Consider the following 22,698-nt stretch of genomic DNA (forward strand, 5'->3'; position numbering starts at 1 on the left):
TGTAGCGGCACCTGCGCATGCGTCGTTTAATAGCCGATGTCACATTGGCCTTTCAGGGAGCTTTGGGGGAAATATCCCACATGGTGTAGCGGCACTTACACTTGCTCCACTTATCGGTCGACGTCACAGCGTATCTCTACTTGCTCCTTGGCCAGTGCCCATTATTTATACGGATACAAGCCTAAGGGTACCGTTACACCTAGCGACTCACCAGCGATCCCGACCAGCGATATGACACGGTCAGGATCGCTGGTGAATCGCTAGGTGGTCGCTAGTGAGCGGCCACTCAGGCAGATCTCACCAGCGACATCGCTGAGGACGGGGATCGCTACTTACCTGTAAGACACGGCGATCCTGACGTCCTCCCGCCCGGCTCCACGCGTCGCTCGTCGGCACCACAGGAAGCGGACGACGAGGAATGGTCCAGCAGCTTCTCGCGCGATCATCGATGACCAGCGGGGGAGCGGTCGGAGGTAAGTATCACATGTAGCGATATCGCTAGCAATATCGCTGCAACGTCACAAAATCGGTGACGTTACAGCGATATTGCTAGCGATATCGCAGTGTGTAACAGGGGCTTAACCCAAGCCATGCCTCCTGACAAACAATGGTGAAACGCGCTTTGAGGCGGCAGGTGGGGTTAGAGCTTCATCCACATGTAAGCCATTTATTTTTCAGTTTATGCACTTTATTCGGCAAATGTCCGATTAGTTTTATTGACATTATTATGTGCTCTTAAGCTGCCTGAATCTAATTGAATCTTTATTCATTGTCACTTTATTTTTGGTCTATTTATTTAATAGGGCATTGTTTGGCCCAATCAGTATGCACTAAGGACATCTTTTCTTAATTTTTATATTGCTACAGGGATATTTTTGTGTGCACTGTCACTTTATAATTATAAACCTTTACTAGCATTGCACTTATTATGATATTGGCACTATAGCTTTATTGCATCGGCACTTTATTTAGGTTTAATGCATTACTGATCTATTTGTTTTGCTTCATGTGGTCATCCAGTAAGTCGATTCAAAGGGTTATTGTTCTGCATGCAACTTTGTGGCAAGGCGGGCCTTACATTCAATGCATAGGCAAACAGTGTGACAGTACCAAATAAATAATAATGGGAACTTTGGTTTCATGTGGCCATCCACAACTTTGTTTCAAATAGCTATTGGTGTGCGTGTAACTTTGGGGCAAGGCAGGCCTTGCATTCAATGCATAGGCAAAAACTATTGGGTCGCCCTCCCAGGGCTGTGGGGTACTCAGTATCGGGCCGATGTCAGCGGGATGTGTCACAGCGGCAGGGACCCGGTCCGTGGCCCTGGGCGCCCAATTAATGGGAGATTGAATGGTGGAAATAAAATAGATTAGATGAATAGTTTGTGACGCCACCTGTGGTGTTCGGCAATTGAGATGTTAAGCTGACGCTGCATGCAGATCCTCTGGGACTGGTGGTATGGTGCAGCAAAGATGTTGAAGCTCCCCACAGGTGGAGCTGTAGTCCCAGGGCAGTGTAAAGGGGATGATAGCGGAGAGACGTGGACGGTGCAGAGATGTAGTGGTGCTGAGGGTGTTGGAGCCGGAATGAGTGGAGGACACCAGGGTTTGTAGTTCCAAAGCTTTATTCATAGTCTGTAGTACATACTGGTGCCTGCCTCCGTGCTGTGTCCTCCGGGTCAGGGACTCGGTCAACCTCCAGGCAAGATGGAATGCTCCCTTCCAACACTCCACCAACATGTGCCTTTCTGAACATCTCCTCTATAGCGCCTTTGAATGAAGTACTCCCAGTACTGAGTTACACTGGAGTTCCTCCTGACAGATGTTCCCAAGAACTCTACATGTATGGCAGACAGCTGTAGCCTGCTTCGGGGACTCCTTGCTCCTAAGTCCCGGCTCACTATCAATGTTGCTGTTGTGCCCCAAAGTCTTAGATGGAAGTAGTGCATCTACAGCCCACTACTTCTCCAGTGTCTGCTGTAGGATCATTAGTATCCATACAACCTCGGGGACCGGGTCCCGGCCTTGCGCTTAGAGCTTCTAGGCAAGGTTCTTCTCTAACCCACATCTTCTGTTCCCTTTTACTTCTCATGTTCCATACTAGTCTCTCCTTCTTATGGAAAATCAGGTTTCTCTTCAATGTCTTTTTCTTTCTTTCCTTTCCCGTGCCAGCAGACCCAGATCACTGTGATCTGCTGCAGCACTTCCTTCCTCCATCCCTCTCTCAGAGATCTTCTCTCCTCCACTCCAAACTCACACACTTTCCTCTACTCAACACTGAACTCTCAACTGAACACTGAACTGAAATCCTAAACCTTCCCGCTCTTTTATATATTCTAAATCCACCCGCCTCCCAGCACGTTTCGTGTTCCAAGCAGGTAGCCACCAAAGGTGCTCTGCTACACTCCAAGCAGGGAGCCGCAATGTGGCTTTGCTACACTACTTTGTGATGATGGGTGCAGGTGTTGGAGCATGGTCAGGAGCCTCCAACTTACCTGGATGGTGGGGTACCACACCTCAGGAGGAGGTGCAGTACCTCTGTGGCAACCAAACCCTCAGGGGCGCCACACTCCCTCTGTTAAACACAGCACGTCCGTGAGCTGCAAGTTAAACAGAGACAAATAATCCTGAACATACAAAAATTTTATAATGCTAAATAAACCATTCTTATCTAAACTTCCCAATGTGGGAGGCACGGTTTCTTGAATGTTGCAAACAGTTTTATCTAGCTTATCTTTAAAATTATGCTACCTAATTAAAAGTGCTATGGAAGCAAACTCAATATCCAACATCAGTTCACATTTTCTAGCAACACATCTCCTTTCTGTTACTTTACACATTTTTCTACTTTCTTCCTTACATGACAACCTCTGGTGTCTGGTTCATCACCTGTACCTTCAATTCTTTATTCAAAGCATATTTATATTACTATATTTCTTTTTTTTTTCTACACTTTTGGTATAACATTTACTATATTTCTTTCTCATTATAACTAGTGTTGAGCGATACCTTCCGATATTGGGAAATATCGGATCGGATTGGATCGGACCGATACCCCAAAAATATCGGGCATCGCCGATTCCGATACCGGAAACCCATGCATGTCAATGGGGCACAAATATCGGAATAAAAATCCTTTCTTTCCTTGCACATCCAGTTCGGGAGGAGGGAAGAGTGTGGGCGGTGCGTGGGTGGAGACTGTGCGTGTCTGTGGGTGCGGGCGGGGTCTGTACGGGCCTGCCGGGGGTCTGTGCGGGCCTGCTGGGTGTCTGTGCGGGCCTGCCCGGGGTCTGTGCGGGCCTGCCGGGGGTCTGTGCGAGCTGCTGGGGGTCTGTGCGGGCCTGCCGGGGGACTGTGCGGGCTGCCGGGGGTCTGTGCGGGCCTGCCGGGGGTCTGTGCAGGCTGCCGGGGGTCTGTGTGGGCCTGCTGGGGGTTGTGTGTGTGCAGGCATCGTCCGATGGGACTACAAGTCCCATCGGGCTATGCCTGCTACAATGACAGTGATTGACACATTAGCCAATGATGGGACAGTAGTAGTCCCATCATCCGGCTAATGTGTTGAATGTAAAAAAAAACATACATGCTACATACATACTACATTCATACTACATATATACAAGATTCATACAACATACATACATACTACACACATACTTCATATATACTACATTCATACAACATACATACATACTACATATATACTACATTCATACAACATACATACATACTACATACTACATACATACTACACTCATACAACATACATACATACATATATACTACATTCATACATCATACATACATACATACTACATATATACCACATTCATACAATATACATACATACATACTACATATATACTACATTCATACAACATACATACATACTACATACATACTACATATATACTACACTCATACTACATACATACATACTACATACATACAACATACATACAACATACATATATACTACATACATACTTCATATATACTGCATTCATACAACATACATACATACTACATACCACATACATACTACATATATACTACATTCATACAACATACATACTACATATATACTACATTCATACAACATGCTTACATACATACATACATACTACATATATACTACATTCATACAACATACATACATACTACATAAATACTACATATATACTACATTCATACAACATACATATATACTACATACATACTACATATATACCACATTCATACAACATACATACATACTACATACATACTTCATATATACTACATTCATACAACATACATACTACATGCTACATACATGCTACATATATACTGCTTTCATACAGCATACATACATACATACTACATACTACATACATACTACATATATACTACATTCATACAACATACATACATACTTCATATATACTGCATTCATACAACATACATACATACTACATTCATACAACATACATACATACTACATACATACTACATAATACATACATACTACATATATACTACATTCATACAACATACATACATACATAGTACATACTACATACATACAACATACATAAAACATGCTACATTCATACTACATACATACATACTACATACAATACATTCATACATTCATACAATACATACATATAGACATACAGTACATATAACATAGAGTACATACTCACCATCACTTGTCACTTTGATGCCCGAAGCCAGTGTCATCTGTAAAAAATATTAAAATAACAAACAACCTATATACTCCCTGATCCGCAGAAATCCACAAGTGTTCCACGACGATCTTCTGTGGAGAACAGCAGCATCAGCTGATGCGACCGCTCTCTAGAGGCCCCAGGAATACAATGAGGTAGGTATCCTTCCGCACTGTATTCCTCCACCACTGTAAAAAAATAGTCCCTAGTCTCACTTTTGGCATTGCTGTGTGAGAAAGTTCCCATGCAGCTTTTGCCATAATGTGAGACCAGTGAACTATAGTAACCTCTCAATGATGCACTGCAGGAGATCGTTGTGGGACACTCGTGGATTTCTGCAGATCAGGGAGTATATTGGTTGTTTGTTATTTTAATATTTTTTACAGTGAGAATGACACTGGCTTCGGGGATCAAAGTGACAAGTGATGGTGAGTATGTACTCTATGTTATATGTACTGTATGTCTATATGTATGTATTGTATGAATGTATGAATGTATTGTATGTAGTATGTTGTATGTATGTAGCATGTTGTATGTATGTTGTATGTATGTAGTGTGCAGTATGTATGTTGCATTAATGTAGTATATATGTAGCACGTATGTAGTATGTATGTATGTATGTTGTATGAATGTAGTATATATGTAGTATGTATGTAGTATGTAAAATGTATGTAGTATATATGTAGTATGTATGTATTATGTAGTATGTATGTATGTTGTATGAATGTAGCATGTATGTAGTATGTATGTAGTATGTATGTTTTTTTTTACATTCAACACATTAGCTGGATGATGGGACTACTACTGTCCCATCATTGGCTAGTGTGTCAATCACTGTCATTGTAGCAGGCATAGCCCGATGGGACTTGTAGCCCCATCGGACGATTCCTGCACACACACACAACCCCCGGCAGGCCCACACAGACCCCCGGCAGCCCGCACAGACCCCCGGCATGCCCGCACAGACCCCTGGCAGCCCGCACAGACCCCCGGCAGGCCCATACAGAACCCCGGCAGGCCCGTACAGACCGCCGGTAGGCCCGCACAGACCCCCGGCATCCCGCACAGACCCCCGGCAGGCCCGCACAGACCCCTGGCAGACCCACACAGACCCCCGGCAGGCCCATACAGACCCCCGGCAGGCCCGCACAGACCACGCATCATGATGACATCATTTCAGCAGTCAATCACAGCCATGCCATTATTTAACATGGCTAACACAACTGGCTCATTGCATTATGCGAACTTCTGATTCCGGTATTCGATATTGTAAAAATATTGGTACTCGATATCGGAAATCCGATACAGCGAATATCGGCCGATACCTCATATTTGCAGTATCAGAATGCTCAACACTAATTATAACGCATTAGTACTCTCAATGCACACTATCACTTCCTAGTTCCTATTCAAGAATAACTTTAAACATTATCAATAAGTGCAATTGTAGACACTGGTTCGGCCAAAATGTCTGGAAATGTCCTTATAGCGAGGTAGAATCATAGAATCATAGAATCATAGAATCATAGAGTTGGAAGGGACCTCCTGGGCCATCTGGTCCAACCCCCTGCTCAAAGCAGGATTCGCTAAATCATCCCAGTCAGATGTCTGTCCAGCCTCTGTTTGAAGACTTCCATTGAAGGAGAACTCACCACTTCTCGTGGCAGCCTGTTCCACTCATTGATCACTCTAACTGTCAAAAAGTTTTTTCTAATATCTAATCTGTGTCTCTTCCCATTCAGTTTCATCCCATTGCTTCTAGTCTTTCCTTGTGCAAATGAGAATAAAGTTGATCCTTCTACAATGTGACAGCCCATTAGATATTTGTAGACAGCTATTAAGTCTTCTTAGTAGTTCTTTCACGAAGAGATTCCTATGTAAAACCAAGAAAGAGCACCTAAAGAGGTGCAAACTATATACAAAAACAGTTCTGGACCATTCAGCGTTCATGATCTCTGCAGTTCAATATGGAAGCTGCCAATATAACTGGGCAACACTGGAAAAAACAAAACTAGAACATGATGATCAAAAATAGGAAACAGGTACAAAAATAGAAAACAGAAGGCACAACAGTGCCAATACCTTCCTGAGTAACGAGAGTTATTTTACTGCAGGTTACTAGTGGTGGTCCCCTCCTGGGGTTCTGGAAGCTGGTTGCTTGGGCTGTTTCCAGGGGAGATGCTTTGGGTGTCTGGATGGGTTGGTGGATTCATCAGGAACCTTGGGAGTAGCTGCTACCTGAGGTTCAACAAGGGTGGCAACTCTCGGTTATGGGACTGGTGCGGATGTAGCCTGACTTGTAGGGACAGGTACAAACACTGTTTTTTCTGATGATTGGAGTTGGAGGGGCAGTGGGCTTCTTCTGCCTGTAGACCTCAATGAAATCCTCTGGGATTCGTCTTATGTTCATTGCGTACCATCCTCTTAGCCCCTCATGCTGGGTGAAAGTGACGTTTTCTCCACACGCAGGTCGCTGGCAGGGTGTCCGTTCCTCAAGTGGGACTCCATGTCCCTCCCGTTAAAGAATAGGTCAGAGATTCGACTGGGATCATGGATGAAGCCGAACCCCCTCTCGTGGTTCACATTTAGAACGTGTCCCCAACCTACTGAGTCCCGGGGACCGTAGTGACCGGCACGGACCAGCTCCTTCTGGTCCAAATCAGGGCTCAGCACTGCCAACCTCCGTTGCTCCCTCTCCCTCTGCTCGGTTGCCAGCTGGCGGATGGTTTCCTGACAAAAGGCCCATGTTTTATCTTCCTCTTCTTCCTCCCAGGACCTGCTCCTGCCCACAGTGGACCGTGGTACCACTGTCATGGGTTCCGGTGTTTCCTCCCGGGGACTGACATCCCGGTCCCAAACTAAGTCCAGCACTATCTGTCCAGCCACGGTAGCCGGCGGGCACCCAGTGGCTTCCCCAACTGCAGGGGCAACGGCCTACCTGGTGCTTCCCTGTGGTGCAGTCTCTGCTCCGGGGCAGGCATGGTGGCAGTGGATGCCATTCGGTGGGATACCGGGGACAGTGGTGGAGCGACTGGCAGCTCCAGGTCTGCAGGGGTCTCTGGTGGGACCTGCGCTGCCGTGTCAGGTCCAGGCGGGAGCTCCTCTTCCTCTGCTTCGTCTCCCAAGGCCTCAGACAACTCCGGTGGTGGCGGCAGGGAGTGGACAATAGATGCTGCCGGTGGTTTAGCAGCTGTCACAGGTTCCACAGAGTCTGCCTGAGGAAGATCCGGTGCAGCAGCGACGGGTACCAGTGTTGCGGGTACCGCAGGTGTAGGTCCCTCCGGGGCGCGCTGCAGGTTTAAGGTCCATAGTGCCTCTTGCCTCAGTTGCAGACAGCGCATCAGCTGGGCTATTTCATCCTCCAGCTGCTGGCGGTTCATCTTGGAAACTAGGTTGGAGCCTTCAGCCATGGCGCCGAGGAGGTTTAGCTTTACCTCCCCACACTCCGCAGGCCTCCTCCCTTCTCCTTCCAAAATGGCGTTCTCACGTTCTTCTTCCTGTCTGGGCTCTTTTCCCGCCACTGGCTTCCGTTCCTCCTTCTGGGGACGGCGTCTTCTTCCAACTCCTCCATACCAAGCCAGTATACGAACCCCTCGGTTGGTGGGCCATGTTGCTGTCACATAGTAATTCAGGCAGAGGAGGCCCAGGACAGTTTGTGGTCTTTTCTTAGGACCTCTCATGTTATCATGCCCTTCTTCACCGCGACAGCGGCCATTTTTAGCATTCATTTTACAGTCTATTAAATTGGGTCTTTTGCACATTTTCAAAAACCCTGAGTCTTAGGCACACAGAACCGGTTGGCATTGGGTCTCGTCACCCTGTTCGTGACGCCAAGTTGGGTCGCCCTCCCAGGGCTGTGGGGTACTCGGTACCGGGCCGGTGTCAGCGGGATGTGTCACAGCGGCAGGGACCCAGTCCATGGGGAGATTGAATGGTGGAAATACAATAGATTAGATGAATAGTTTGTGACGCCACCTGTGGTGTTCGGAAATTGAGATGTTAAGCCAACGCTGCATGCAGATCCTCTGGGACTGGTGGTGTGGTGCAGCAAAGATGTTGAAGCTCCCCACAGGTGGAGCTGTAGTCCCAGGGCAGTGTAAAGGGGATGATAGCGGAGAGACGTGGACGGTGCAGAGATGTAGCGGTACTGAGGGTTTTGGCATCGGAATGAGTGGAGGACACCAGGGCTTGTAGTTCCAAAGCTTTACTCACAGTCTGTAATACATACAGGTGCCTGCCTCCATGCTGTGTCCTCCGGGTCAGGGACTCGGTCAACCTCCAGGCAAGATGGAATGCTCCATCCCAACACTCCGCCAACATGTGTCTTTCTGATCGTCTCCTCTATAGCACCTTTGAATGAAGTACTCCCAGTACTGAGTTACACTGGAGTTCCTCCTGACAGATGTTCCCAAGAACTCTAATTGTACGGCAGACAGCTGTAGCCTGCTTCGGGGACTCCTTGCTCCTAAGTCCCGGCTCACTATTAATGTTGCTGTGCCCCCAAGTCTTAGATGGGAGTAATGCATTTATAGCCCACTGCTCCTCCGGTGTCTGCTGTAGGATCATTAGTATCCATACAACCTTGGGGACCGGGCCCCGGCCTTGCGCTTAGAACTTCTAGGCAGGGTTCTTCTCTAACCCACGTCCTCTGTTCCCTTTTACTCCTCACGTTCCGTACTAGTCTCTCCTTCTTATGGAAAATCAGGTTTCTCTTCAATGTCTTTCTCTTTCTTTCCTTTCCCGTGCCAGCAGACCCAGATCACTGTGACCTGCTGCAGCACTTCCTTCCTCCATCCCTTTCTCAGGGATCTTCTCTCCTCCACTCCAAACTCACACACTCTCCTCTACTCAACACTGAACTCTCAACTGAACTCCGAACACTGAACTGAAATCCTAAACCTTCCCACTCTTTTATGTATTCTAACTCCACCTGCCTCCCAGCACGTTTCGTGTTCCAAGCAGGTAGCCACCAAAGGTGCTCTGCTACACTCCAAGCAGGGAGCCGCAATGTGGCTTTGCTACACTACTTTGTGATGATGGGTGCAGGTGTTGGAGCGTGGTCAGGAGCCTCCGACTTACCTGGATGGTGGGGTACCACACCTCAGGAGGAGGTGCAGTACCTCTGTGGCAACCAAACCCTCAGGGGCGCCACACTATGGGAGACCCACTTTCTTATAATGGGAACATTTTTGTCATGAGGTCCTCCTGTGCATCTCATCAAATGAGTATTGGGGGGCATCCTAATTTTGGGCAGCCCTGCCACTCACTGCATAGGCAATAACAGTATAGGAGACCCATTGTTTAATAATAGGAACAACAAAGCATAGCTGGCTGATGGCCATTTAAGAATTTTAATGCTGCCTGATAGTCCTATAAAAAAAAGCATTGTGACTTTCAGAGTCTTTCCTTCATAAATGAAACAGGATGTGTTTGATGATGTGTCACACACCACATGGCCAGCAAAGGTTGTTTAAAGTTAAAATGACATTTCCTAGTGAATGCATTTGTATTGGTTAAAAGCAGTGCTACAGTTGAAAAATGCATCAAAAATGCTACGTGTGAACATAGCCTAAGTGGTGGAGGTACATTTTGTTATATGTTCTTTATTTTGCCTTACATACAAATCATTACCCTGGAAAGGATGTTCCTTAACATTTTTCCCAGGAAAATCCATTTTGGTTTCTTTTTTGCATGTGTTAGTGTGCGCCTGTAAAAGTGGCGTAACACTCTGACAACATTGTTCACAGCAGGGACCTAGTCATAAATGTTTCCAAGGGTCTTCCCCATGATGTTCCCGTGTCATTTGAGCACTGTTCCCATAAAATTCCGACATTTTGATTCCCTAAAAAAGACCTCCAGGGGAAGGGGGGGTCACGGCAAAAAAGCTCGGGTTCTTCATAGACTTACATTGTGCTCGTTGCTCGGGTCGAGCACCCGAGTATTCCTATTTGCTCGACCCTAGCAACGAGCACCCGAGCATTTTAGTGCTCGCCCATAACTAGTGTTTAAACATGGACATGTGGATGAGCTCTTAGAAGAGGGGTTTTGCAATTATTTTACTGCAAGAAAAACTGCAGCCAGATGGTTGTATTTTATTAGGGAGTTATAATTTTTTGCAGTGTATTTCTACCCCCCCCCCAGTTTGAGTGTTTTCTCTGGTGCATCCTTTTTGGAAAAAAAATACCATACTCTACTGAGTCAAATCTGGCTCCATTAGTAGGAGGTACAGAGTATAACCTTCCTTTTATATCTCTTATTCTTTCTGAATGCATTCTAACATTGGCTCAAAAAAGCTGCATTAAATTGTGAAATTTTCCCAATATCTATCCCATGTGAATCCACCCTTAGGGGTTAAGTAAAGCAACATGGTAATGTAAGGGATGGACATCAATCACAGATGCTGTCAGAAGAGGGCTTAAATATTCACTTATATAGCACACAACTCAGAGAAAAGACAGAGCTGGCTGGATGATCGACACTGCACGGTGAGAACTTTCTCTGCTGATATTTACACCTTTTATTTCATTGAATGCAATATAAGCATGTAATGTAAATGTAAGAAATAGTTTTAGGTGCACTGAATATATTACAATGCTTTTAGTTACATCTGAAATCTACAATGAGTCTTGAGGGTTTGCAAACTGATTTCTGACAATCAATTATTCATTCACTGATCTGTTTTAGAACTCGAACCATAGCAGGCTGCCATGTATTGTAGCTTTCCCGTAAAATCACTGACAAGTGACTTGAAAAACATTGACAATCAAGTAGCTTTGGCACTTCATGGGTCAGATATATTAGGCATAAAGTTAAACTGACAGATATTTTGCAGGAAACATAGACAAGTGCAAGAATCTGAGAGATCAAGACAGTGACATGGCTCAGTTTAGGGATTTGATCTGCTGATATGTTGCTCCGTGGTCAGTTTCATAGTCTGCTGAGCTATTGCTTTTTCTTCCCTGTCCAAATGCTGATGGTTCCAATTTTCTTTGTCCTCCCTTCTAGGTTTTCTTTTATCCTCGTGTTTTCCATTATCTGTTTTGGTATGTCCTGTCACACTCTTGGCTCAGTGTTATATGTTTATTCTTCACTGTACTTCCTTGCTGGTTATACCTCTAATTGATGAAGAACCAGAAAAGGCATAATCCCTAAAAATTAACTTATAATTTAATCACTAAAAAGCATATAATGGTAAAATTACCCAAATACACAGGGGGTCAAAGATGCAAGTCAAATCCAGACAGTTAAATAATTCACAAGATAAAGGGCAAAAAAAGCTACTTCGCCCTATTACGCCCTAATAAGGCTCTTCCTGACCGTGGAGGTTGGCACCCTAGTTGTTGACAATGTGGCGCCCCCGCTCAACGTCGGCGTCCCTAATAACGCCCTAGACCACCCTATGTATACAAAAATAGGGGACACAAAAAATAACCACACTCACACCCAAAATACCGAAAATTTGAGAAATGTGAGGAGACAACTCGTGTCTCGTGCAGAAAAGTGCTAAGTGCTGTAAACTTATCTCGTAGTATGCACACTGTAAACTTATCTCGTAGTCTAAAAAGTCTCTTACAATCAAATGTCTATTTCAAAATATGGGTTTTCCGCAGGTCAAATAAGACTTATCTCGTAGTCAAAAATGCTAGCCTGCAGTAATAATGAAACAAACCCACAAAAAAGAAAAATGTTGAAAAAAAACATCTACAGAGAGATCAATGTCTATAGTCAACAGTATACAAAAATACACAAATATTTGTCCACAATTAAGGACCAGCACAAAGAATGATGTAGACACTGCACAATGAAATGACAGCAAAATACTGTCTGTCAAGCAGCTGTTTGCACATGCACAAAGCTTTTAATCCGCCTACTATGTTGCTGAGGCTCCGTCCACCTCATCAAGCGTGCATATGATAACAATGCAAACAGTAATCTAGCAGCAGCATATATATAAGGCAATCCTTCATGAGGTTTTAAAATCACATCCCCTCAATAAGCCTTAATTCCTCATGTGGCAAGAAAAAATAGCACAATGCAAATGCCCTTTCCAGAATGCCAGCATATTATATAGGTGGACTGTGCTGAAAATACTCCCCATGATAGTGCGGGAGACCATGAAAATTCATGTATGAAATAACACAGCAGTGCTCAGCATTTCACAAATCAGAGGTATCTCCGTCTCAAAGGGTTAACATTGTTCATTGCAAGAAGTGCCACATGGAGTCTGTCAAAAACAGAGTGTGCAGCGTATACTTATCAGCCATAGATGCAGATAGGAACCCGACGCGTTTCCCCCTCTGCGTTAGTGAGGGTTCATCAGGGGTCAAAAAGTGAGGACTCAATACCCCTGGCCGAAATGACAATGCAGTGTGCGGCTTGCTCCGGGCGCTTAGAACGCCGTCATTTAAAGATTCAGCCTGAAGGTAATAACGCCCACTTCTGGTATGCAATAATCCACTATGGTGTTCATCTGCCACGCAGGCTGCGTTCCACCAGCCGGAAGGAAGTAGTTAGGAGGAGGGACGCTGAGTATTATGTAGTCTCACTCATAGCCATGTGTCTTAGTGGAGTACATCCACCTAGTGTCGCGCGCTGAAACTGCTCCTATGTAAAATGGTTCCGAGCATAAGGGAAGGACACTGAGTGTTACGTAGTCCAACTCATAGCCACGTGACTTAGGGGTATGGATCCACCTAATGCAACGCGCTGGAACTGCTCATATGTGAAATGGTGCCAAGCATAATCTAACTTAAACCCGGATATATTAAGGGCATACATCCACCCAATATAGCGCAGAGGGGCGCCTCTTATATTATGTAATTCCGGGTGTATATTTCCTGATGTTAAAATGATATATGCTCATACCGAAATATAATCAGGCCACTCAATGAGACCTATTACCACAAGCTATATGTCACTGTATTAGCTCACAAAAGACGCAGACAGAAAGAAGCACACGTAAATGATCCCAAATAGACACTTATTGATCGATCAATGGGGAATATTTGATAACAAATTAAGTGATATAATAAAGGTACTGTCACACTTAGTGATGCACCAGCGATCCCGACCAGCGATATGACGCGGTCAGGATCGCTGGTGCATCGCTAAGTGGTCGCTAGTGAGCTGCCACACAGGCAGATCTCATCAGCGACATCGCAGGGGTCGGGGGTCGCTACCTACCTGACAGATGCGGCGATCCTGACGTCCTCCCGCCCGCGTCCACGGGTCGCTCGTCTCCACAGCAGGAAGCCCAGCAGGAAGCCCCAGCAGGAAGCAGACGACGAGAAATGGTCCAGGACGTTCTTGCGTGATCAGCGATAACCAGCGGGGGAGCCGGTCGGAGGTAAGTATCACGCATAGTGATATCGCTAGTAATATCGCTGATACGTCACAAAAAACAGTGACGTTATAGCGATATTGCTAGCTTAGTGTAACGGGCCCTTAAGACATACATAACTCTAGTTGGTCTTTGGTTTCAGAGTTCCAGACCTTGAGCAAAAGGGTTTACCTTGCATGGTGAACACCAGCTCAAATCCTGCAGTGAGTCTGTTTATTTTCCTTCTCAGTTCATCTACGTTTCACCTCTTTTGGTTTCTGGGAGGGTACACTTGTTCCTTTTTCTTTTGGCTCTCTTTAGCATTCCCTTTCTTCCTTATATGAACATGTTTTAATTTTCTCACCCTTCGTGTTTCTCTGTTCGTGCACATTTTTGCTTTCTCTTGATGGCAGTGTGTTGTGGTCTCCCGTCTGGGGCCTTAAGATGTATCAGGCAGACTGTGACTGACGTGAAAATGTCAAAATGTTAAAAGTTCCAAAAGGTTTTGCTCAGTTTTATGTTGTGCATAAATTTTGCAACTTTTCAAAGCAAATTATGCCAGAGTTCTGCAGAAATTGCTTTGGTGAATTGGCCCCTTAGTTTTAGAATGATTTGTAACTCTCCTACTTTTTCTTCTGTTAGAACATATGATGCCTAACTGCATAACTACACTTTTCCACATTGAACCTCATCTGCCAAGCGGATGCCCTTACACTATTTGTCCAAGTCAGCCTGTAACTTTTGAACATGTCTTGTAGACTGCAACATATTACATAGCTTGTTGTCATCCGCAAAATAGAAAGGACAGAATTTGTCAGATCTGCTATATCATTAATAATTTAATTGATTAATAGTGGACTCAGTGCTCAACCTTGGGGTACATCATTTTTACACCCATGGACAATTCTGAGAAGCAAACGTTCACCACAACTTTTTGGTAGCGCTCTTTTTGACAGTTTTTCTTCCAGTTACAAACCTTACTTTTTAATTTTATATAATAAAAAGGGATTCTGACATCACAGATTGACTGTTAAAACCAAGCACTAGTGCTCTGTGCACCCTTGGTGTGGCCAAATAGTTCAGTGCACCTTTCCTCCTACTTGTTTTCCATCTTAAATTTTGACCATTTTATAGCAAATGCAGAGAAGCAAACAAATTGCAGTTTTTCAGGTTTGGTTGAATAATTATGTGATTTGTACCCTTAAGCTGGGGTCACACTTGCGTGTGTTATGTGAGAAACTAGCGCGAGTCTCTCGCATCAATACCCAGCACTGCTGCTGGCACTCGTGACCGAGTGTGAGACGGCATAGAAATACATGCAGCCGCACACTCCGGTCCCGAGTGCCGGAAGCTGTGTCGGGTATTGATGCGAGAGACTCGCGTGAGTTTCTCGTATCACACACGCAAGTGTGACCCTGACCTAAGGCCGGAGTACATGTGAAAAATGGGTCCAAGTGTCCCTGCCGAGAGTCTCACGAGTGTAATGCAAATGTCATGTGACTAGCATCCAATTTTTCACACCTAGCATCCGATTTACATCCTAATGCAGTGCGATTGCTATCCAATTGCAATGTGATTTCAACATAAGCTTTTACATAGAGTAATTCTCTACGTCATAGAATCATAGAATGTTAGAGTTGGAAGGGACCTCCTGGGTCATCTGATCAAACTTCCTGCTCAAAGCAGGATTCGCTAAACTGTCTCAGACAAATGTCTATTAAGTCTCTGTTTGAAGACTTCCACTGAAGGAGAACTCACCATCACTGGCAGCAGCCTGTTCCACTCATTGATCGCTCTAACTGTCAAAAAGTTTTTTCTAATATCTAATCTGTGTCTCCTCCCATTCAGTTTCATCCCATTGCTTCTAGTCTTTCCTTGTGCAAATGAGAATAAAGATGATCCTTCTACAATGTGACAGCCCTTGAGTTATTTGTAGACAGCTATTAAGTCTCCTCTCAGTCTTGTCTTCTGCAAGCTAAACATTCCCAAATCCTGCAACCTTTCCTAATAAGACAGGGTTTGCAGACCAGTCACCATTCTGGTCGCGCTTTTCTGAAATTGCTCCAGTTTGTTGATGTCTTTTTTTAAAATGTGGTGCCCAAAACTGGACACAGTATTCCAGATGAGGTCTGACCAAAGAGGAGTAGAGGGAAATAATGGCTTCACCTGATCTAGACTGTATGCTTCTGTTAATTCATCCCAGAATTGCATTTGCCTTTTTTGCTGCTACATCACGTTGTTGACTCATGTTTAGTCTGTGATCTATTAGTATACCAAAGTCTTTTTAACATGTGCTGTTGCTAAGCCCTATTTGTTATGATGAGTCACCGAAGGAGGAAAAAACAAAATACCAGCTAAGTCCAGAAAAACCAGAGAGGTTGGCAGCTATCGCATTGCAGACCCCTGAACCTATCCACAACAACTAGCAGTAGCCGTGGGGGGTTCCTACGGTGCCCTAGACCCCTCGATCACAGCCGGAGAACTATATAGCCTAAAGACAGAAAGGGGAAAAACTAAACTGCCCCAGAGCAGACCCCAAAGCAATAGGCAGCCCCCAACATATAATGACGGTGAAGCAAGATGAAAACACTAACACAGATAGAAAGATAGTTGAGCAAATGATGGGGCCCAAGCTAACTACATAGGACAGGATAGGAAAGCTGCTGTCTGCCATCCGCAAAAACCCTATCAAAATGAGCCAACCGACTGATAGGAAAAACAGGCCCTGAAGTCGCTAGGCTTCAAAAGACTATATCAGCACTCAGGTATATTCTGAAGACAGAGCAAAATATCAACAGATCAGAGACAAAAATGGAATTCAGCTCACCCCCGGCCGGGGATGGCAGAACTCCCAAAAAACAAGGCAAAACAAAAACAAAACTGAAGAGTACAAAGCAGAGCAGAAAAACTTAGCTTTGCGATGCAGGAATCAGAATGGTCTCCAAGAATCCAGCAGGAAAATCACCAGCCAGGAAGAAGGGCGTCGGCAGCCTTATATCCAGTCCTCAATTCCAGCCACCCAGTCATCATCTAGCTGCCCAGGTGTTTGGTAATCAGTCTCACTACCTTCCTTCACTAGAGGAGGGAGTTCATCAGACCTCAATGGTGAAGGGAAAAATGAACTCACAACACCTATTCCTCCCATTCTGTATATGCTTTTTTATTTTCATTCACCAGATGTAGTACTTTGTACTTTTCCCTGTTAAAAATCATTCTGTTAGCTACTGCCCACTGCTCCAGTTTATTTATATCTTTTTGAATCTTCTCTCTCCTCTAGCATTAGCTATCCCTCCTAGCTTTCATGTCATTTACACATTGCTCTCAAAGTAAATATTCGTCAAAAAACATATATATATATAAGATAGAAAGATAAAATAAAAGCCGACAATTCATGTCCTGCAGGCAGTAAAATCACAGCCCGAGAGTTTAGGATAGAATAGATATATACACATGCAATACATATATATACAGATGTCAGTGACACATATATATGTACAGGTTCATCTCACAAAATTAGAATATTATCAAAAGTTAGTTTATTTCTGTTATTCAATGCAAAAAGTAAAACTCATATATTATATAATGTCATTACAGAGTGATCTATTTCAAGTGTTTACTTATGTTAATGTTGATGATGGGTAACCTACTTGTGCACCCTGCAGTAGTGCCACACTATACTATACACAATGTTGATGATTATGGCTTACAGCCAATGAAACCCAAAAGTCATTATCTCAATAAATTAGAATACTTTATAACACCAGCTTGAAAAAATGATTTTAAATTCCGAATTGTTGGCTTACTGAAATGTTTATTCAGTAAATGCACTCAATACTTGGTCGGGGCTCCTTTGGCACCAATTACTGCATCAATGCGGCGTGGTGTGGAGGCAATCAGCCTGCGGCACTACTGAGGTGTTATGGAAGCTCATGTTGCTTTGATATCAGCATTCAGCTTGTCTTCTTTGATGAGTCTGGTGTCTCTCATCTTCCTCTTGACATTACCACATAGATTCTCTATGGTGTTAAGGTCAGATGAGTTTTTAAAATCACAGCAGGACCCAACAGGATAGAATAGATGAATTACATACAGTAAATGCGCATAGAATAGGTAGATATACAGATGTCTGTGACAAATACAATTAGTACTGTGTGTAGCTTACTGTACATGTATTTAATTAAAAAAAGATAATTTTTCTGAAAAACATGGCATCGGCTCCCGCATAATAATCTTAACCAGGAGAGGGAAAGCCAACAGCTCGTGGCTGTGGTTTATAGACTGGGAAGGGGGTGATACCCATGGAGCTTCCCAGGCTATTAATATCAGCTCACAGGGGACCCTAAAAAAGTTATATAGGGTCACCATAAAATTAATAACCAGCAAAGGCTATGCAGACAGCTGTGGGCTGATATTAATAGCCTAGGAAGGGGCCATGGATACTGGCCCACCAAGCTAAAAACATCAGCGGTCAGCAGCCCCAGAAAAGGCGATAAGACGTGCCAATTCTGTCACTTAGCCTCGCTCTTACCACTTGCTCTGTAGTGGTGGCAAGTGAGGTGAAATTTGAGAGGGTTGATGTTACCATTGTATTGTCAGGTGATATCATGCCCCGAGGTTAGTTATGGAGAGGAGTCAATAAGATGCCCCTATTAGAGTTGAGCGAAACGGGTCGGTCAAATTAAAAATCACCAGCTTTAGCTAAAGTTGGGTTTCACATATCAAATCCCGACCATAGCGTGAGGTCGGCCATGAGGTCGCCGAGCCAAGCGCCAAAGTCACATTTCAAATAATGCTTCCAGCACCTTTTCTCAGCTAATGATGGAGGACACACACTGCGGGCAAAGTGATGGCATAGGCAGCGGCCACCACCATCTTAGAGAAGGGCATTGAAGTGATTGACTGGCTTTGTGTGGTGTCACAGTGGCTATAATAGGCCGTGACCGCCGAAAGCCATCTTACTTCTGCCGATCTTAGAATAGGGAGAGGTGCTGCTGCTGATTCTGAATAAGGGAGAGCATTAGGCAGGGAAGAAGAAAAAAAATTGCTTCTGCTGATAGCGCTTTTCACTGTACAGTTAGTGTGCAGTGAAAGGGGAGGATTTTTGTTGTGTGCAGCAGCGCTGGTGGTGATTAGGCAACCTTTTAAGGCTACCTGATAGCTGCATTGCTGTGTGCACACTACTGTTCAAACTGCTTTTTTCAAAGCACTCCAACTTTTATTATTTTGTTCTGGTGAGTTACCGAGCGTTCATTTTTTCACACCGTATAGCGGTGTACGCTCCTCACACACTACCGTGTACTGGCTGGTATCACGGACAAATACAAGCTATCTGTGTGTGACTCTGGAAAAACAAGCCAAGGAGATTTTCCATTTTTCCAGGCCTACACCTTATAGAGCTGTCCGCTTTTCAAACAGTTTCATATATCTGCTGTTTGATTATGGTCAAAACTATACAGAGACAGCGTGTGACTCCATATAACAATAGACAGAGATTGACAATTTTCCATACAGACACCGTATAGCGGTGTACGCTCCTCACACACTACCGTGTACAGGCTGGTATCACTGACAAATACAAGCTATCTGTGTGTGACTGGAATAACAAACTGAGGAGATTTTCCATTTTTCCAGACCTACACCTTCTCGAGCTGTCCGCTTTTCAAACAGTTTTGTATATCTGCTGTTTGATGACGGTCAAAACAATACAGAGACAGAGTGTGTCACTCCTTATAAAAATAGATGGAGACTGACAATTTTCCATACAGACACCGTATAAAGCTGTCCGATTCTCAAACAGTATTGTATATCTACCATTCGCATTACAGTCACATCTATACAGAGTCAGCGTCTGTTTGTGACACTCCGTAAATACATATACGTAGATTGTTAGTTACACAGAAAACGTATACAGCTGTACACTTCTGATACACTTCCGTATATCTGCTTGTTGGATTACGGTCAAATACATACTGGGAGAGCGTCAGTGACTAACAAAATATATACGCAGATTTAATTTTTTTAATACACCTTACACAGCTATACGCTCCTAATACAGTACCATCTCTCTGCTGGTATTTTTGGTACATTTTCCTAAACATGAGGAAGTATGGTGGAAGATGCCGCAGACGTGGGCAGGGGGGCGCAGCTGGTACTGATGGTGGTGGTGCATCGGCTGGTTCTGGCAAAAGCACAATAGCAGCTAAGGCAGGAGGTGTGGAGCCCTGCGTCATCGTCTGGCCCAAGAAGGCCAGTAAGGTTCCATTTTCTTGGAGTAGGAAAACCGCTTTTAAAGCCGGAGCATCACGAACAGGTTTTGGCGAACATTGCCGAAACAGCCACCACCTCTTTTGCCTCCTGTTCTGAACGTTCGAAAGCTGCAAGCACGGAGTCGTCAGTGCAGGGTTCTGGTCAGGAAAAACACCTTTCCTTGTGTCCTTCACCCCCACCAAAAGTTAAGGATGCGGCAGCCCACATTTCAGATTACTCTATGGAGCTCTTTTCACATACCATACCTGGGTTATCCACTCAAATCCTGAATCCCCAGTTCAAGATGAATCTGACATGGAGTGCACTGATGCACAGCCACTGCTAGATGATTCTGCTGGTACATTGACCCAGAGCACTACATTGCCCTCACAGTCTACTGAGCCAGAATCTGACCCCGATGAAACTCAGGTGCCCCTTATCGCATACTATACCACCTTACACGGTGATGGATGACCCAGTTCTTGACCCGGATTGGCATCCATTGGGGGATGGGTGGCGCTGGCAAAAGTTCAGATAAGGAGAAGGATCCGCAGCAGGCATTGGCATCGCAGCAGCGGTTATCTGGCAGGCCCGTAGCTGTCTAAAAACGTGGACCAAAAATGAAAAGAGTTGCAAGACAGCTTGGCCAGACGGTCAACTTAGCACAGCGTGCAAGGTCAGAAAATGTACTGTATACCATAGTAGGAAGATTGCAGTGTGGCACTTCTTTGTCCAAAATCCTACTGATGAGGCAAAGGTTACCTGTAAGAAGTGCGGAAGGACCTTTAGCCGAGGAAAACAACTCAGAAATTTTAATACCAGTTGCATGCTTAGACATTTAATCAACATCCACTTGCAAGCGTGGATGGACTACAAAACCTCAGGTAGCACATGTGCACCTGCTCCGACTGAAGGTAGTCATCAACGCTCCATTGCTTCCCCCACTGTAACACAACAGATGCAGGGTCCAGTAGACATGGCCAGGGCCATTACGTGTCCATCACTGCGCACTGGGTTAATGTGAAGGATGCAGGCTCCACAGGGGACAGCGGCGGTGGAAAAGTGCTGATTAGCCCACGATATAGGAAACAGTTGGTGGTAGGCTTTCGACCCTCCTCCTCCTCCATAAGCGAAAGCTCGTCCACAGAGCACAGTCGCACGAGCACTCCATCCGCAGCTGGCAGTGTTGCACGCCAGGTGTCCCACTATCGAACAGCTAGTGGTAAGCATCAGCAGGCTGTGTTAAAGATGTTGTCTTTGGGCGACAACAGACACACCGCGGAGGTAATTGCCGAATACTTGCAGCGACAAACTGAGTCATGGCTGGGCAGTCTACATCTTGAGGCAGGCAAGGTAGTCAGTGATAACGGCCGTAATTTTGTGGCAGCCATAGCCCGTGCAAAACTCACACACATACCTTGCCTGGCTCACACTTTGAACCTGGTGGTGCAGTGCTTCCTTAATAATTATCCAGAGCTCCATAAGGTGTAAAGACTGTGCTCGCACATCCGTCGCTCAAACGTCCACTCCAGTCGTATGCAGAAGCTGCAGCGATTGCTCCACCTCCCCAAACACCGCCTAATCATAGACGCTGCAACAAGGTGGAACTCCACAATGCACATGGTTGAGAGGCTGTGCGAACAGAGGCAGGCTGTAATGCATTTGTGGGAGGATACACGGGCAGTCAGTTTGAGGGAAGACATGGAATTGTCGGGTGTGCAGTGATCAAAGCTGAAAGACCTCTGTAAAGTTCTTCAGTGTTTTGTGGCAGACGATGCCATCATAAGCATGAGCATCCCACTTTTGCGTCTGCTCATGCAAAGTTTGACGCACATTAAGGATCTGGTGTCCAGATCTGGTGTCTGCTCGATGGCAGAGCTGTCACCAAAGTGACTAGAGGATAAGGGAGATTTTTAATTTGTGCACACACTTGTGGACACTGAACACTTATGGATTGTGTGAGGCCCACTGAATATCTGAGCGCTCTGTCACAGGCTCGATGGCAGAGCTGTGACCAAAGTCACTAGAGGATAAGGGAGATTTTTAATTTGTGCACACACTTGTGGACACTGGACATTTATGGATTGTGTGAGGCCCACTGAATATCTGAGCGCTCTGTCACAGGCTCGATGGCAGAGCTGTGACCAAAGTCACTAGAGGATAAGGGAGATTTTGAATTTGTGCACACACTTGTGGACACTGGACACTTATGGATTGTGTGAGGCCCACTGAATATCTGAGCGCTCTGTCACAGGCTCGATGGCAGAGCTGTGACCAAAGTGACTAGAGGATAAGGGAGATTTTTAATTTGTGCACACACTTGTGGACACTGGACACTTATGGATTGTGTGAGGCCCACTGAATATCTGAGCGCTCTGTCACAGGCTCGATGGCAGAGCTGTGACCAAAGTCACTAGAGGATAA

The 22,698-nt window shown here is 45.0% G+C and overlaps 1 protein-coding gene across 1 annotated transcript in view; it reads left to right on the forward strand.

The window, feature by feature from the left end:
- The first annotated feature begins 11,416 nt into the window (after window positions 1-11,416).
- LOC141098570 (cytochrome P450 2B4-like) overlaps window positions 11,417-22,698 on the forward strand; it is a 98,902-nt gene continuing 87,620 nt past the window's right edge. Inside the window, exons 1-2 of the mRNA XM_073586475.1 lie at window positions 11,417-11,517; window position 12,896. Coding sequence (XP_073442576.1) covers window positions 11,417-11,517; window position 12,896 — 102 coding nt within the window. The remainder of the gene's footprint in view (window positions 11,518-12,895; window positions 12,897-22,698) is intronic.

The sequence above is a fragment of the Dendrobates tinctorius genome, unplaced genomic scaffold (assembly GCF_039654945.1).
Source record: "Dendrobates tinctorius isolate UK_male_01 unplaced genomic scaffold, ASM3965494v1 ptg000093l, whole genome shotgun sequence".
Taxonomy (NCBI): Eukaryota; Metazoa; Chordata; class Amphibia; order Anura; family Dendrobatidae; genus Dendrobates; species Dendrobates tinctorius.